At 33.8% G+C, this 17,051-nt stretch overlaps 1 protein-coding gene across 2 annotated transcripts; it reads right to left on the bottom strand.

Annotated features, from left to right (window-relative positions):
• Nucleotides 1-576: 576 nt before the first annotated feature.
• Nucleotides 577-15,915, bottom strand: LOC133189959 (E3 ubiquitin-protein ligase TRIM33-like). Of its 2 annotated transcripts, none has more exons than XM_061325406.1 (9): nt 15,559-15,915; nt 8,955-10,616; nt 8,307-8,418; nt 7,903-7,969; nt 6,855-7,120; nt 5,894-6,023; nt 4,635-4,709; nt 1,630-1,782; nt 577-1,457 (listed from the first exon to the last, which is right to left on the bottom strand). In XM_061325406.1, exons 1-9 carry the CDS (start codon nt 15,779-15,781, stop codon nt 1,242-1,244), a joined length of 2,904 nt encoding a protein of 967 aa, XP_061181390.1. In that variant the 5' UTR covers nt 15,782-15,915; the 3' UTR covers nt 577-1,241. The 2 variants fall into 2 exon arrangements, with proteins under 2 accessions (XP_061181390.1, XP_061181391.1); XM_061325407.1 differs by having other exon boundaries at nt 9,036-10,616.
• Between the last annotated feature and the right edge of the window lie 1,136 nt (nt 15,916-17,051).

Here is a 17,051-nt window from a genome sequence, read left to right as displayed (position 1 = left end):
AATTTTTCAAAGTCCATGGGGTACAACAAAAGTTGCTCCATCGTACCCAAAACAAAACTTGACCTAGATATTTTTATGATAAATCTGTACATCAAATTTCATTTCAGTAAGTGCAACCTCTGCGAAGAAAACAATGAACAGAAACTGTTGGTGGACAGACAGACAGCAGCAAAGCAATCTTCATAGGGGGCATAAAAAGTAGTTCAGCCACTGAAGTTCACATTAAATTAATTGGAAAATGAAAAGAACAATCTCTCCGTAGGAATTCATTATTTCAAAGTGATGAAAGTAAGTAAAATTGAATTATAGTTTGATATGCATACTTGCCAACTCCAAATTTTACCTACAACAGTTCGAAAGTTCGAGCAAATTATTAAAATTTTTTCAAGCAGAACAGACAGGACAGCAATAATGCTCCCAGTTTCAGTTTTGGGGACATAAAAACTAGATTCACTCACAAGTATCTGGGGATTTGCACAATGGAACCATTTCTTTTAACACCACAGAGGAAATATAGCATGATGGGAGACATATATTAACTTTAATACTAACAGCACAGCAAAATGAACACTCAAATGACTTTTTAAAATGCTTTATTTATCATCATCATGGGACCAGAATTATGTATGGTAACTCAACACAAAACATACACAGGAAAAGACGGTGAACCCATCACTATACAATTTATCATATGACTGTACACGTAATAATGTGTCCAAAATCAGTAAGTGGTAATATGAGATATTACATGATGTACAACTCTTTTCAAGATCAGTAACTCTGTTGAAATATCAAGGCAACGCACTTGAAATGCAAACTTTGTTACCTGTTTAGCATTGACACACTAACATCATTCCTAATAATAGACAAAATTTACAATCACTTAATGAGTCTATGGTTTTTCAAACAATTGAAAAGTAAAATGACACTCATAAATTAATATGATTATCTATCTACAAATCAGTAAAGTAGAAAAATAGTTGTCTTCATATAATACTTTCCCTGCGGTGAACATTATGTTGATTGGAAAATACCGTTTTTTTCATTGAGTTTTTAAATCTGCAATTTTTTTTATATTATCAACGGGACAAAGTCCATTACTGTTCACATATAAAGGAAATCATAACAATTTTCTCAGAAACATAAAAAATTCAATGACCATATTAAAAGAGTGGCATCAAAAGAACAAAATGTTATCATAATTAAAAACAATGGTAAAAAAAAAACTATGTGCCACAGTATCAGTGAATATGAACGGGAGAGGCATCAGGATCGTCTTCGTATCGCTTTTTCTTCTTCTTCTCTCCTGGTCCCCCATCTGATGCATCACTCACAGGTGTGTCTGTCCTGGTGTCAAGGTCATCCAGAATATCAAAATAACAGGGCAAAAACTTCTGTACAAGACGTTCAAACTCTTCATCTAGCATTTTGCCTTGGTCATATATTGGAGTTCCAACCTTAAGGATATTAAATTACAACTCATTATTGTTTAGTTTTAAAATGGAATTCAAAAAGGCACTAAAAATCCAAAATAAATTATTTTAAAGCTAAAATATATTATAAACCATTTAAAAATGACATCCTTTTTTTTTTAGCATATACACACATATAAATATAATGTATACATACAGAATTGTAAGTAACACAGTTCTTGAAGACCAGTTTACAATCACTTAGGAATTCCTCTACTGTATTATAGTGGTTGAAATTCTGTCTTTGTAGCTTAGATCTTATCTTTGAAAAATCTATTGGTCTGGTTATGATTTTGTAATAGTTTGGCACCTTCAAAGAGAAACATTCATTTACAGTGCAGCAGAATTTTGTTGATACATTCACAAACTTTGGATCTTTTCTTTCTGGAGTAAAAAATTATTTTAAGAAAATTGCATATGACCTGGTTATGTGCAAAGTTACTGAAAACTAGCAATACCAAACAATATTTTTCAACTCTTTTAAATATCTCAAATTTATTTACTCTGCTCTCCCAAACAATTTTAAAACAAGAAGGCCAATTGGATACATTGTGCTCACCCAAGGAACTTTGGCACTGATGTTTTTTAAAAGATTTTTTTTTTATTCTTTTTTGTTTTTACAAAAAATTCTGACCTCACATCAACTCCAACGGGTCATGACATACAGTACCAACCAGACCCAACCTGACACAAAGCAGTCCCAGAGCAGTCCCGGGGACTGCTTTCTGGGACTGCTCTGGGACTGCTAAAGCAGTCCCAGAGCAGTCCCACAGCGGTCCCAGAGCAGTCCCAGCGGTCCCAGAAAGCAGTCCCAGCAGTCCCAGTGGGCGGGGTTAATTAATTTAAAGGGCGGAGCTTACTCAGAAATGAGATTACCAATAAACAATGTAACTATAAAAGGCAGTTGAAATTGATGATCCATTTCTTTCTGAGCAGTATCAATTCTCATGCGACAGTCATTTTTTAACTGTTAAGAAAATCACACTACACGTACATGTATATAGAAACAAATAATAAATATTGAACAAAGAAGACGTTCACACCTATAAATAACATGAATATTTAAACACAGTTTTGTGGTATATTAATTTTTCACCAAAATAAATCAATTTCTAAATTACTGTGATTGATATTGGTTTCCATGTTTATTTGTTTTTTTTTATTTTTTTTTTATAGATAATTAAGCTTGAGTTATTTATTTTCTATCAAAACTAGCTTTAAATAGGCCTTATAATTATATAGCAAGGCCGATTTCCATACTATACTCTGAATGCAGTTTTCTTAAGTACTGGAGCTTTTGAAAAATTCTTTGTGTATTATATTTCAGTCATGATTATTTTCACTGACTTGCCAATTTAATTATCGTTAAATTATCTATGTAACAGAAAACAATAATACTTTTATTATATAAACGTTTGAGTGTACATCTGTAAATCACGCGAATGGAACCCTTATGTTCAAAATTAATTAATCCCGAAATAAATAATTTTATACACATCTATTGAAACGAAGATTTTTTGCAGTACATAGATTGAAATTATTGTCATTGTTGACCAGCATGTTCAGTGATGTGTAACACTGATACCCAAATAACATGCATTCATGCCCGAAGGTGATTGAAACTTCAGGTGTTGACACCATTTTATACATTTGTATTGCTTTTTATTAATCGGCCAGGAAAACACAAACAAAACAAATAAGAAATAAGTCACAATTCCCAATATTTTAAAATGTTTATAAATTTACTCTTTTAATTACTTGTTTATAAATCAAAAACAAATTCATAAATAAATCCCCCAATAATTGTTCACAAATATAATTTGTAAAATGACTGAAGAATGGTAGAATAATTTTATTTCATGGTCATTTAATAAATTATTAGGTTTTATTTGAGGGCGAAAAAAAATAGCAAAGAATGCTCTTTTTTAGCATGCATATGGTTTTAGCTTTTTAAATTTAAAAAAAAATCCAGTGCGGTACGTCCCTCTGAATGTCTTATTTTAATGACAAGTTTGTTTGTTTTTTTTTTGTTTGTTTTTAAATAGTGCTAATGCAAACTTTGAGTACATTCCGTAACTTGACAGCATTAATTAATTAAATAGGCCTCGATATTTTTTTTTCAAACACCTGTATTAAAGTTTTAATTAGCATTAATTAATTAAATAGGCCTAGATATATTTTTTTTCAAATACCTGTATTAAAGTTTAATTCAAAGGATAAAAGTCATCTCCTGACTTCCCTTTTAACTACTTTCATTTTTTAGATTTAATTCTAGACTACAATTGTGTAAATTTACACCCCCTGAAGACATTTAGTAATTACATGTATATCTATCTCTACTTATTAAAAAATCCTTGTTTTTTTTTTATTCTTGATCTTAAACACCTCTCTGCTGAAAGTAAACAAAACAACAACAGGGAGCCTGCAAATTCAGAATACACAAGGGGCGGAGCTATCATGTCACTCAGAACCTTTTTCATGCATGAGTGAACAAAGCAGTCCCAGAAAGCAGTCCCAGGGACTGCTGGGTCTGCTTTCTAGAGCAGTCCCAGAGCAGTCCCACAGCGGTCCCAGAGCAGTCCCGGGGACTGCTTTCTGGGACTGCTTAGGTGTCAAGTTGGGTCTGGTTGGTACTGTACCTTCAGATCACAAACAATTTTGTGCTAAGTATGAACTTCCAGTGAATCTCTATAGCAAATTTAAGGCCTAGACAAGATTGCATGGACAGACAGATGGACAGACAAGGCGATTCCTTAATCAAACAGATGAACAGACAAAGTGATTCCTAAATACCCCCTAAACTTTGTTTGGGAGGTAGGGGTATAATTATGAACAATCTGATTCATGATTTTAGCATCACCCTAACCCTCAAGTCCATTATTTGAGAAAACTTCAATTCACACAATTTGAGAATGTTTGAATATAAATGATTAAATTTGGACCTGCTTTTTTTGAAAACTTTTCTTTTCTAAACATCTCCCTATTTTAGCTCCACCCTAAAAACATGGGGCCATGGCTTGAACAAATCTGAATCTGTACTGCATTGGAAAATTTAATCAAAGTCCAAACCAAGGAGATACTGATGACTAGAAAATTGTGAAAATTAATTTTTTTATCAAAATTGAGGAATACATCGAAACCATGAGAATCTGTCATACATACCAATTTACTAACAGGTTCATGAAACACAGCACTGTCTTTGTTGGTATACAGCTCTAACAAAATTCTCTCACAAGCCTGTAAAACAAACATAATGTGTATAGTTAATTGTCTATATCTAGAATAAATGATATCTTTACAAGCATAACAATCAATTTCATCCTCAGTTTATAAACTCAGTAGTAGCAGTAGTAGAACTCAAGTTCAAATTGGCTATATTTCATGGTAGATTTGAGAAAAAATGCAATCCATAAAATAATTATTCTCTCTTTTCAAGAAATGATGCTGACATAAAAACCATGTCATGTTTTGCAACAAAGGAAAAAAAACCACCAAATATCATGGAATGCAATAGAGTATACTGAATTTTAATTTTCTTTTAATTTTTAAACATGGTCTATTATAAACTTGCATACCGAGCTCTTTTTTCTGTTACCATGGTTATGTATAATCCTGCCTACCCTGAGCTCCTTATCTGTTTAACCATTGGTTTGCATAATCTTGCCTATTCAGCACTCCTTTTCTGTTAAATCACAGTATAATCTTGCCTATTCAGCACTCCTTTTCTATTAAATCACAGTATAATCTTGCCTATTCAGCACTCCTTTTCTGTTAAATCACAGTATAATCTTGCCTATTCAGCACTCCTTTTCTGTTAAATCACAGTATAATCTTGCCTATTCAGCACTCCTTTTCTGTTAAATCACATTATAATCTTGCCTACTCAGCACCCCTTTTCTGTTAAATCACAGTATAATCTTGCCTATTCAGCACTCCTTTTCTGTTAAATCACAGTATAATCTTGCCTACTCAGCACTCCTTTTCTGTTAAATCAGAGTATAATATTGCCTATTCAGCACTCCTTTTCTGTTAAATCACAGTATAATCTTGCCTATTCAGCACTCCTTTTCTGTTAAATCACAGTATAATCTTGCCTACTCAGCACTCCTTTTCTGTTAAATCACAGTATAATCTTGCCTATTCAGCACCCCTTTTCTGTTTAATCACAGTATAATCTTACCCACCTTGAGTTTTTTTCTCTGTTAAACCTGGGTGTTTATAATCTTGCTTACTCTGAGCCTTCTCTCTGTTTAATCTGGTTGTGAATAATTTTGTATACCCTGAGTCTTTTTTTCTGAGTATCCTAGGTGTGTAAAATCTTGTATACCCTTTGCCTTTTCTCTTTTTAACCTGGGTGTGTATAATCTAGCCTACCCTGATCTTTTTCTCTGGCTACCTTGTGTGTGTATAATCTTCCTTACCCTGAGTTCTTTCTCTGTGAGTCCTGATGGTGCCTTTCGTTTTCCTGGACCCATTGTAAAGTCTTTCTTTTCAATCTCAGTCAACACCATGTCATCAGCTTTTGTACATAAAGTACACTGCCACTCATCACTACAAGCACATAAAATATGTAATTGAAAGCGCTCCTTTTTCACACAAAGAATAAAATTTGCAAATAAGAAAACACTACTACACCAATATATCAATTTACCAACATTTTAAAAAATCCATGTTATCACATTCACCCCCCCCCCTTCTCTCTCTCTCTCTCTCTATATATCTTGTTACTGGGTGGTAGAATACACAGTAGAAACTATATATGAATTTTCAATACTTCAGGAACACCAAAATGTATATTGTTTTGGCTTAATTTAATTTTAAAAATATACCCTACTAAATTATTTTTAAAAATATAATAATTGTATGTTTAAAATTCATTTGTTATTTTTTCTCCTAGCAACATTCATTTGCATTATTTAACTTTCTACGTCACAATGGCTTTTACGTTTATTAAGCACACCAGTTCTGAAAGGCGCTAATTTCATTACAAAGATTAATTAAATTAACAATTATGAAGAAGGAAAATAAGAGAATGTAAATATAAGCATTGAATTCTTATTTTGTGATGTCGTAGGTCCTATAACAGCACTTGTCCGTGCCGACGAATTATCATACTGCACTAACATATGGAATACAATTTGTCGGCACGGCCAGGTGCTGTTATAGGACCGACGACATCCAAAAATAAAAATTCAATGCTTAAATATATACACACACATAAAAATGGACAATTCAAACTGGTTAATGTCAATAAACCAGGATAAGAAAATAAATGAAAATATTGGTTATCACCATTAATTTACAAAGTGGGACATGTTTTAAGACACTTATTAGAACAGTAGCACCTTTTTCAATCTAACCACACACAATACCTTCTATTACCTTGGAAATTCTTTAAGTTCAGGGATGTGACACTTGAGATGATAAACTTTGGGGCACTTGTCACAGCACAGAAGGTCTCCTCCATTCTGACACACAGCACAGTAATCCTCATTAGGGTCATCCTCTTTACTCTCAGGCATTTGTTTCCCTTGGGATGGACTTGGAGTGTTATTACTTTGTAAATTACTGGTGTGGATCAAGGGAGGTGGAGGAAGTGGGGAAGCTCGTGGAGGGGGTGTGGTCATGTGCCTCTCTTGCAAGGGAGACTAAATAAAACCATAAAAGCTAACATTAATTTCTATACACAGTTGAACACGGATATCTCCAATACCAAGGATATGTCGAAGTGATTTTGAAGTACCAAGCGCTTATTTCTTAAGTATTTTTCTTGGATATCTCGAATCCTCAGATACATGTATCTTTAAGTATTTTCTTGGTCCCGTGAAGTTCGAGATAATGAGGTTTGACTGTATATTCATATATTTTAAAATATATAATATTATAAATACATGTATTGCAATTTTTTGTTAAAACTGAACAAAATGATAACCAACTAACAGATACTGATACATGTAATGTATTCCCTTATCAATCATCCCCTAGGGTATTTTTGATTGTCACAGTATCAGCCCTCATTCTTTCCAAAGAAATAATAAATCATTGAATATGATCCGAGTGGACAATCTTATCATAACAGAAAATATAGACATCATTTAATTTAAATTTAATATCAATTTTAAATTAGACATTTCTCGAAGTCAAAATCTCACAGAAAAGATTTTACCATGATTACCAAATAACTGCTCCCTTTTTGCAATTTTCTTAGCTCCCAGGACACTTAATAGGGAAAATATGGTAAGTTACTTAAAATCCAAAGTATATACTTCCAAAAAAAAAAAAAAAGAAAGAAAAAGAAAAACCAGAAGTGTTAACCTGATGTTCCCTCACTTATTCATACAAATTATTTATACATGTATTATCAACAATTGCATATAAAATCACTTGAGTTAAAAAAAATCCATTAGAAATGGTTGGTGAAATCTCTTACAGTATCACTAGTAGCTGAGGAAAACTGGCAGGAAGACAGCTGTTTATTTTCAGCCTTTACATGGTTGCTGTAATTGAATAAAACATACATTAACAAAACTGGATAGAAATATCACTATATAATTAAGACATCCAAAAATTGAACAAAAAGGTAGCATATATTTAAATAAAATGATGATACTTAATTCTATCAATTCTATGCATACCATAATAATTTAGAACTATGAAATCCAGAAGGCTTGGAATAATCCATTTTCAACAATTGATCAAAGAACCCAGATAATATTATAAGTAAATACCAAGCATCCATATTGAGATATGAAGTTCATATGCTTTTTAATTCAATTTTTTAAAATTTCTAAGGCTCCATATTTTTTTTTTTATTTGACAAATTATACACATTACCCTGTTGCAGATGGTGAGCGTGCATCTAGTCGCACTTGACCAGTTGAGGACTCATCAAATCCAGCTCCAGCTGGGCTGGGTGTCTTGTTTTGGTGAGATGCTGCCTGAGGACCTAAAAAATAAAACAGAACATGTATAGTGAACCTCGGTATTCTGAACATTGATACCTCAAATACCATAGTTGACTCGAAACATCCACTTTAACCTCAGTATCTCAGATTTTTATATACCAGGGGTTTTTTTTCTAACTCAACCAAGTTTACTGAAGATTGACTGTTTAAAAATTACCTGGTAAATAGAGCTTCCCCACCCTACATACACCAAAAGGTATATGGTACTGAAAAGCATGGTTTGAGGGGGGGGGGGGGGCAATTTTAATATTACCTGTATATTTTTTCCATAGCCTCTACAATTAGTTAATGCTTGTTTCTGGGTAGTCTCACTCAAACAGAGAATTCAAATTTTAAATACATTTATAAAGAATAATAGTGAACCAATGCATGTATAATAATGATTACCCGGTATCAAGTTTTTTTTCTCCGATTCCCACTACCTTTACTAAGTAAGGTTAACTTTATGTGCATCTATGTCATTACTATTGAAGCACAAAACACTATTTTTTAAGTGACACAGTACTCAACAAATTACCTGGTGAGCCCTGGTCAATATGAGATAAGAATGCTGGTTGATGAAAACGGGAACCCATGTCAACAAAATTCCAAGATTTACCCGATGGATGGCCTTGAAATGTTCTCCCTGCTATTATTCTATCTGCTGCAGAACTTGGACTAATTGATGACCGGACTGGGTCCCCTGCAGATGCATGTGGTCGTGCCATACCTCCCATTGGGCTTGCTTGGCGGGGCTGCATGGTACTGTGTAAACTATTTGTAGGCAACTGCATGCCCACTCGTTCAGGTCCAGGTGGTTTAGGCGTGTTTACTTTAGACTGCAGTATAGCTGCTGTGTGTCGGAAGCGAATATTTGATGTTGGTTGCATAGGCCTTTGAGAGGGTACACCATTGACCAGATTTGTCAAATTCCTAACCGACTGGTCAACAGGTGTTACATGGCTTGAAGGAACCTGGTGCTGATAGTTTGCCGCCCCAGAACTTGGTTCAGGACCTTGTTGCTGAGTCCACATATTGTAAATTTTCTGCGTCAAATTTCTTTGCTCATCCGTTGAAAGATGGGAAAATGTCTGTTGGATTCGAGGTGGTATAGAGTTTCTACTGGTGTAGTAACCACTGGCATTTGTTGTGCGATTAGGCATCACACTATGGGGGTAGACATTTGCTTGGCTGGCTGCAGTGTGTACTTGTTGGGAACTAGGAGCAGGTCTTTGCCCAGGAACTGGAGGAAATTTTTGGTTGTCTATAACCAGTGTACCTGCTTTGTGAACATTCCTCAAGATAAAATCCTTTTCATGTTCATAGGATATGGAATAATTGAGAATACTTGGATGGAAAGGGATTCCATTATTTGCAAGTGCACGCAAGGTTTTCATCATCACACCTTTAGCATAAAGTATGGAGGTATCATCACCAACAGTCAAAGCATTCTCAACAAATTCAATTGTGTGTTTCATTTTGTCTAATGCTTCTTTCACCAAGCGCTGTTTGTCAGATATGACACTTGTTTTAGAACTGACATATTTTTCAAGATACTGAATAAGATTGTCAGTATGCTTTGTAATTTCTTTTGTTATGCTATCTGCCACATCTCTCATATTTTGACAAACGTCATTAAGTTTGGATTTTAATTCTGTATTCTTTGATGTCAAAATTTTGTCTGCTTGATGATAGTTTCCAAGTTTTTGCTTCAATTTCACTACAGCATTCTGCAAGTTCTCTCTCTGATGTTTGATAGCCTCAGACAAAAACTGATACTTATGATCTTTGTGCTCTTCAAGCTGACAATCTCTACAAGTCAGTCTATCACATGTTTCACAAAAGAGTTTGAGTTGCTCATTTTTATGTACAGTACAAAACATAATTTTTTGAGGTGTAGAATTAGCATCATCCTCTATCTTCTTTGCTTCTTCTTTAGACTGAATGGTGTGGTCTTTGGTGATGCGTACTCGTTTATGCGCAATCACGCATTGATCACACAACCATTCTTTACACTCAGCACAAAATGAAGTAGCATCTTGATTTTCATCACACCCTGTACAAACGTGACTCTCTTCTTCCTTTTCTTCTTCATCCTCAATAACAATCGGTGTGGACTGGACGAACAGGTTGTCTAAAACTAACGACTTCTCAACAGTGGCATTGCAGGCAGGACACAAGATGGAACAGTTCTCTGACACTACAAATAGAAGTTTCAAATTATAAATAAGCAAGGAATTTGCCACTGACCCACTTATTATTCGGTATGGTTTTAAGGCTTAATGTCTCTCTGTTCTAAATTTCATTATAAAAATAAAAATCCCTAACACTGATTTTTATCAACAACAAAAGTATTAGATTCAATTGGAATAAGGTTTGAGGTATGAAACGAGGCTTACTTTTTCCAAAATTAAATTGATGTCTAACCATGTTATGAAGAAAATTTGACAAAGTCAATAAAGGGGCACTAAGAGTATTATCACAACATAAAATTTAAAAATATTAGGTATATTTAAAAATAATATTTAGTGTCAAACATATTAAATTCATATCAGAAAACATAATGAAGCCAGAATACCATGTTGTTTATCTTAAGCTTGTTAAAAAATGTGTCCATCAGTTAGAGTTATCTTTCTTTAATTTTTTTCTTTCTCTTTGATATACTGCCAAATATAATAATAAAAAAAAAACTCTACCAATATAGTACTCTGTAATTATACAAATTTTTAAGTTTTCAATGCTCAAATTGTAAGCCTTATGGCAAAATCTTAAGGGTTGGCAGCTCTGATAAAGGGAAAACACTGAAGGTAGATTATTAAGTAAATAAAAATAAAATTCCATATTTTACGCAGTCAACTAAAAAAATAAAAATAAAATTGGAAAAAGTGTCTGATTTTTTGATTTTCAATTATTTGATAATAATTGTCATATATATGGTGTGGAACTTAAAATATAATAACCACAACACAGACATTAGACTATTAAACCCTTATGAGAAATGGGGGAAATCTAAGGAATTTCTTATCAAAATATTTATCATGACCTCAACAAGATGACCAAGGAAAAAAAGTTCATAAAGAGAACTTCCTATGCTCAAAGTACTGAAAAAAATCATGAACCAACAAATCAAAAATGGAAAATATTGTTACAAAGAGAATCTCATTACTCAATATAATATAAAACCCAGAATCATGATTTAAACCTGTATTCTACAATACAGAATGAATATTACCGTATATACTCGCCTATAAGTCGGTTTTTTGGGAGTTAAACTTTGGTCCAAAACTCATTATCTGACTTATACGCGAGTTATAAAAAGACTGGTATTTTAGTGGGTCAATCCCTCTAATTTAAGCTAAAAAAAATACAACCAACTTATAGGCAGACCGACTTATAGGCGAGTATATACAGTAACAAACTTCTGAAAGCTTGAAAGTATTAACACATTAAATACTGTTTCGTTTGCAGTCAGTGTCTGCCTATATCTATTCATTGTGGTAGAATATCAGATAAAAACTGATTCAGGTTCATAAATTTTTAATAAAGATGGTAAACAAAAACTTGAAATATTATAATTACACAAAACATATAGACGACACAAAACACATACGTTACAAACATTTCGACAGACAATTGAAACATATTAGACTTTACATAAAAAAACATTTTATAACTTTAGTTCTTACCTGGACACACACAAGAAAGAATACAAATAAAACTATCTGTATGGAAGTTACACTGAGTGATACTTCTAACCAGTTCAATGGCTAGGATAGGAGTGCGGGTCGTTCGTAAGAAAAAGCGGAAATTTAGTGAATAGAATTGTAAAGTCATGTGACCGTCTGTCCAGTGTCTTAAAATAACATACCACATTCACACAAATTCTTTCATACCACATACTCACATATACGGAAGCAGCGCAAATTGCATTTAACATTTTAATAATTATACATAACCCTGGTTACACACAATAAAATACTTATGAATTTCCAATCTGTACAGTGCTGCATATGATCTTTTTTAAAATGTTGCAAGTTTGGAAATGTTTTTTGGATGTACATGCAAGTAAGAAACATCTCATTTTATTCTTAACAAAATTCAAATGTCTGTTTTCGATTTCCATTCTTTTATCAGGTTCATCAAAGGTATCAAAATTGTAAAATAAATGTATATGGTACCCACAGCAAAGCAACACTGACAGTCCTGTCAACATATCCTCTAGTAAAATTATGCTGATCATTTCTTTAATTCCTTTTGAACTCCAACTGAACTTCGATATATCGGACATACTCTAATTGATTTTCCTGTTAGCTATGGTTGACTTGGAAAAACTATCGTGTATAAGGACAAAGTATTCTGAACTATTGTAGAATTTGACATTTCTGCATCCATGTTGGCACGTTTTATAAACTTCCGAAACAGTTGATAACAAACGTAAATTCATTGGATGATAATAATGGCTTTCAATAAAGCAGCCAATAAGAATTGCCAACTTATTTGCACATTATTTTATTTTCTTAGTGCACTTGCATTGATGGGCGGGAAATTTAAAAATAAAACAGGGTTCTCCACATTTGAAAATTTAACCATGGAGGAAGCTGCGCGAAAGCGAAATGTGATCGAAAGCATGAACGCTTGTTAGACTCTCTAAGCTTCATTAATCAAGGATTGAATTCACAAAACGTAATCATTGCAAAACAAAAAATTGAACCCCCCCCCCCCCCAAAAAAGATTAATATAAAATAAAACAATAAAAAGGATTGTGTATCTTACTTTACAAAAGTACCAATTGTACCAAAATTTGACCAAAACTGTGGGAATGGTTTAAAAGAATTTCATATTTTTAAAAATTTAATATAAAGTTACCATTGCAACATACAATGTTCGTCAAATTTTATTCAAAAACTAATTTACAGTTCTTATTGATCTTGCCTATTGCATGAAAAGTTTTATTTAAATAGAATCAAAACTGATGTAGGAGTAGATCTAGTATTTTGGGTGGAAAAATTTTACAGACACACAAACGAACACACGAACAAACATCTTAACATTGCCTGAGTTTTTAACTGCATGGTCTTTGAAAACTTACTATATGGTATAAGTATCAAAACTTAATATAACCAGGGGCATAAATTTGACATAACTGTAATAATGCTTTCTCTGTTCTGTTCTTTTTAAACTTTTTTTTTCTATACTGCATTTTTCGCCGATTTTCCTCCATTGTTTACTTCTCTATGTGCTCCAGTGCTAAAAATAGCGCCACGCGACGTTTCATAAAAACGGGAGGTAACTCTAAAACTTAGACTTGGTGATTAGTCATTAGTGTTCATGTCCATTTTGTCAGAAAGATAATAAAATTATTATATTCAAAAATGGAGCAAGAGGAATTAATTACATACAATGGGATAAGAAATTACGTGTGTACAGGAAAATTAACTCTGAAGATATTGATAACCAGCTGATTGACTCTCGCTTCACGGTATACAGGTACACAGGGGTCTAGAATTTTTTTTAAAATTCACTTGCCCACGGGCAAGTATTGACTGGGAATCCACTTGCCCAGATTCAAAATTCACTTGCCCCCAAAAAGATGGAAAAAATCATCTAGTTTTACTGATTTTTTTTTTTTGAAAACATATCAGAAAATCATTTAATTTACTGGTTTATTTATTTGAAAACATTTCATTAATTAACCTAAAACAGAACTCGAAAACAAAAATCTAGAAAAATATAAACAACTCTATTTTGTTATTTTTTTTACTGTGTGGTTTTAATGTATACACCATCTAAAAGCAATTATTATGTACTTGTTTATTATTTTGTTAAAATATCTATTGATTTAATCACATTTTGACAAAACATTGTTTTCAAAACATCATTTCTGTTTTAAAAGCCATTCCGTAATTTTGAGATCTTTCCGGATTGGTTCCGATATTATACAAGTAATTGTACTTCCTTTGATAAGTATTGGAGATTAAATAAACGAAATGTAGCAGACTTGTGCAGATTCTAATACAATGTAATTGGATGTTTATTGTTATTGATTTCTTTTAATAAACTCGAAAAGTTTTGCTGGCTCAGCCTGAAATTTATTACTTTCCCGTTCGGGTAAGTTTGTCATGAAAACTATCTTTCCCGAGATGAATTTCACTTGCCCCGGGCAACGGGAAAGCGTAATTCTAGACCCCTGGGTACATGTATATTCGCCGATCAACGACCGTTTGTTTGTTTAATATAGCACAGTTCGCTTTCTCTCGAGGTGCATGCCAGTCGTAGTATAAACAAAATTAACTGCTCAGGTCATTAAAAATTAATTGTCAATACTGAAATGCAATAAAAATTTAACCATGGCGGCTGCTGATTTTAACCATGGCGCACATAAATTTAACCATGGCGGGCCGCCATGGTAAAACCCCTTGTGGAGAACCCTGATAAAATCAACAACAGGGACTTTTATTTTTATTTCGTTTTAGCTAAAATTGCAGTCGGCGCTCCCATAAATCATTTTATTAAAAAATGTTGGCCTTAGGGATGAAACCATGTAAATTTTCATTGAAACAACATGTTAGGTTTGTTTTTTCTTCAGCACTGTGATGGGCATCTTATGGAATCAAGATTTTCTGTTCTTATATAAAAAATCGTGGTGTAACGTTATAGCCTATACAGGATATATTTACTTGCTCTTTTGGGTCATAATGACCCATTTGCAATATTCTATCCCATTTGGGAGATTGTTCCCAACCTGTTTAGTTTTTAGCTTGAGGTTTACAAATTTATGTTATTTTATAGCAAAATGGTTTTAAAATTATAATGACTGTATTCATCAGCTAGTCAGTATCTTTCTTGAAACTGTAAGTGGTCATAACTCATATTTCAGATTTTTGGGGTAGGCCTATCTAACTTTACACTTTTGCTTGAATTTTCTTTTTCTCCATGAAACAAGTAATAGTTCGAAAAAGGGTACAAGTTGCCAACTTTTTCATTTGAATCTCCATGTAAATCAACGAAATACTCGCTGATTTTGTTGATTTGAAACATAAGAGTTGCTTCCCTTACCACATCGCACAGTAAACTTCAACAACGTTCAAAAACATTAAATAAATTATGAATCAGAATGATTAATTTAACACAAAAAATTATACCCAAATTTTCTCCTTTCTCTTCTGACGCTATGTCTCCATTTTCTTCGTTTGGACGCTTTTGCTGAATTTGGACTTGGAATAGAGAATTCAAGCAGTTTTCACACAAAGTATGTAAACATGATAATAATTTCGGACTCTTGTCTTTTAAATCCGACGCACACAATACACAAACTTGCAAATTGCTGTTTTCAGCCAGAGGAGGACTTGCTTCAGCCATTAACATTAACTATAAGAACTTATCTACACTGGAAAACGCATTAGTTCAGCTGCGTAAACAATGTGTCCTACGAACCTGCCGCCATGAACAAACCTCGATTTGAACAGCAGGAAGTGGAAAATGGTTGGGCGGTGGGCGCCCAGGCGGATCTAAAAATAAATGAAATACATCATGAAAACCCGTTTGAATATTTGAAATTTTTTTTTAGTCATCATCTAAAACAAATAAATAAAACTAACAGAATATTTGGGGTACTGTCAAATAAATGGTGTCTTTTAAACTTCGACCTGTTACGTCACTGCATGAATCATACATACCACGTGACACTCACAAAGTTAATGACTCATCATGTTCCAGCAATGACGCACGAAGGTGCACTCTGTAGCACTGCACGAGGCGTAAAAAGGAGAATTGCACGAGGCGTAAAAAGGAGAAAATACTATCGACACAAATAGCTTTATCTATACTGATCGACACTTGCAGAGTGTGACAGCCCGGGGAGGTCAAATGCTGATGAGGGTCTCGAGGGGATGTTTCGTTGGTCACGGAGATTCACCAACGAAACTTCGAGTTGATGTCCACCGTCTCAAATAAGTTCTGCCACACCTCGATTTTGTGACCCTGGAAATGCTACGGCAGCTGAGCGACGGCCACGAAAAGCGAGTCTCCGGCACCTTTAAATAACCAGAACCTTTCACTAAGGGAAGGAAAACGTCAGAAAACCACTGATCCACCGAGTCCAGTGGGTTTTGCTTAGGGTTAGAAACCCTAACATGTAAAAAAAAAATGCTTAAAAAAAAACAAAACAACCCCACACGCTTTATGTGCTCAAGGCACTAAGAGGACTAGGTAAAGTAATATAGTGATATGGAATTTATAAATTTGTTTAGTCCTCATTCCCATTGATATCGGCACGTGAATCAGAATGTGCTGAAAAACCAAAGAATCTGTAACTGGTAAGGAGAACACTTATGGCTGGACCGTGATCACAGTCCATGTAGCCAAAACCACTGCATTCCTCCCTTCTCAATTTGCCTTTGCTCTCTGTTAGACGCAAGCAAGTTAAATTCTTTTCATCTGGCAGGACTTTGTCCTGCAAAATCAGGGGTTGGTCAACAGCATTAAATAGGAATGAAGAAGATTTATGGCTAGGTGCCGGAAGTGGAACCCAACACCCTTGTTACTAGTCGGGTGCTTTAACCACTGATATATCCAGTGCTTTTAAAGTCAAATCCACTGCATTTCTGCCTCCTTAAATTGTCTTTGCCCCTCAAAA

Source organism: Saccostrea echinata, unplaced genomic scaffold (assembly GCF_033153115.1).
Source record: "Saccostrea echinata isolate AGI-Se365-2 ecotype Australia unplaced genomic scaffold, CSIRO_AGI_Sech_v1 ptg000020l, whole genome shotgun sequence".
Classification (NCBI taxonomy): domain Eukaryota; kingdom Metazoa; phylum Mollusca; class Bivalvia; order Ostreida; family Ostreidae; genus Saccostrea; species Saccostrea echinata.
The sequence above is the reverse complement of the archived record's forward strand: the minus strand, read 5'-3'. Positions and strand labels throughout refer to the sequence as shown.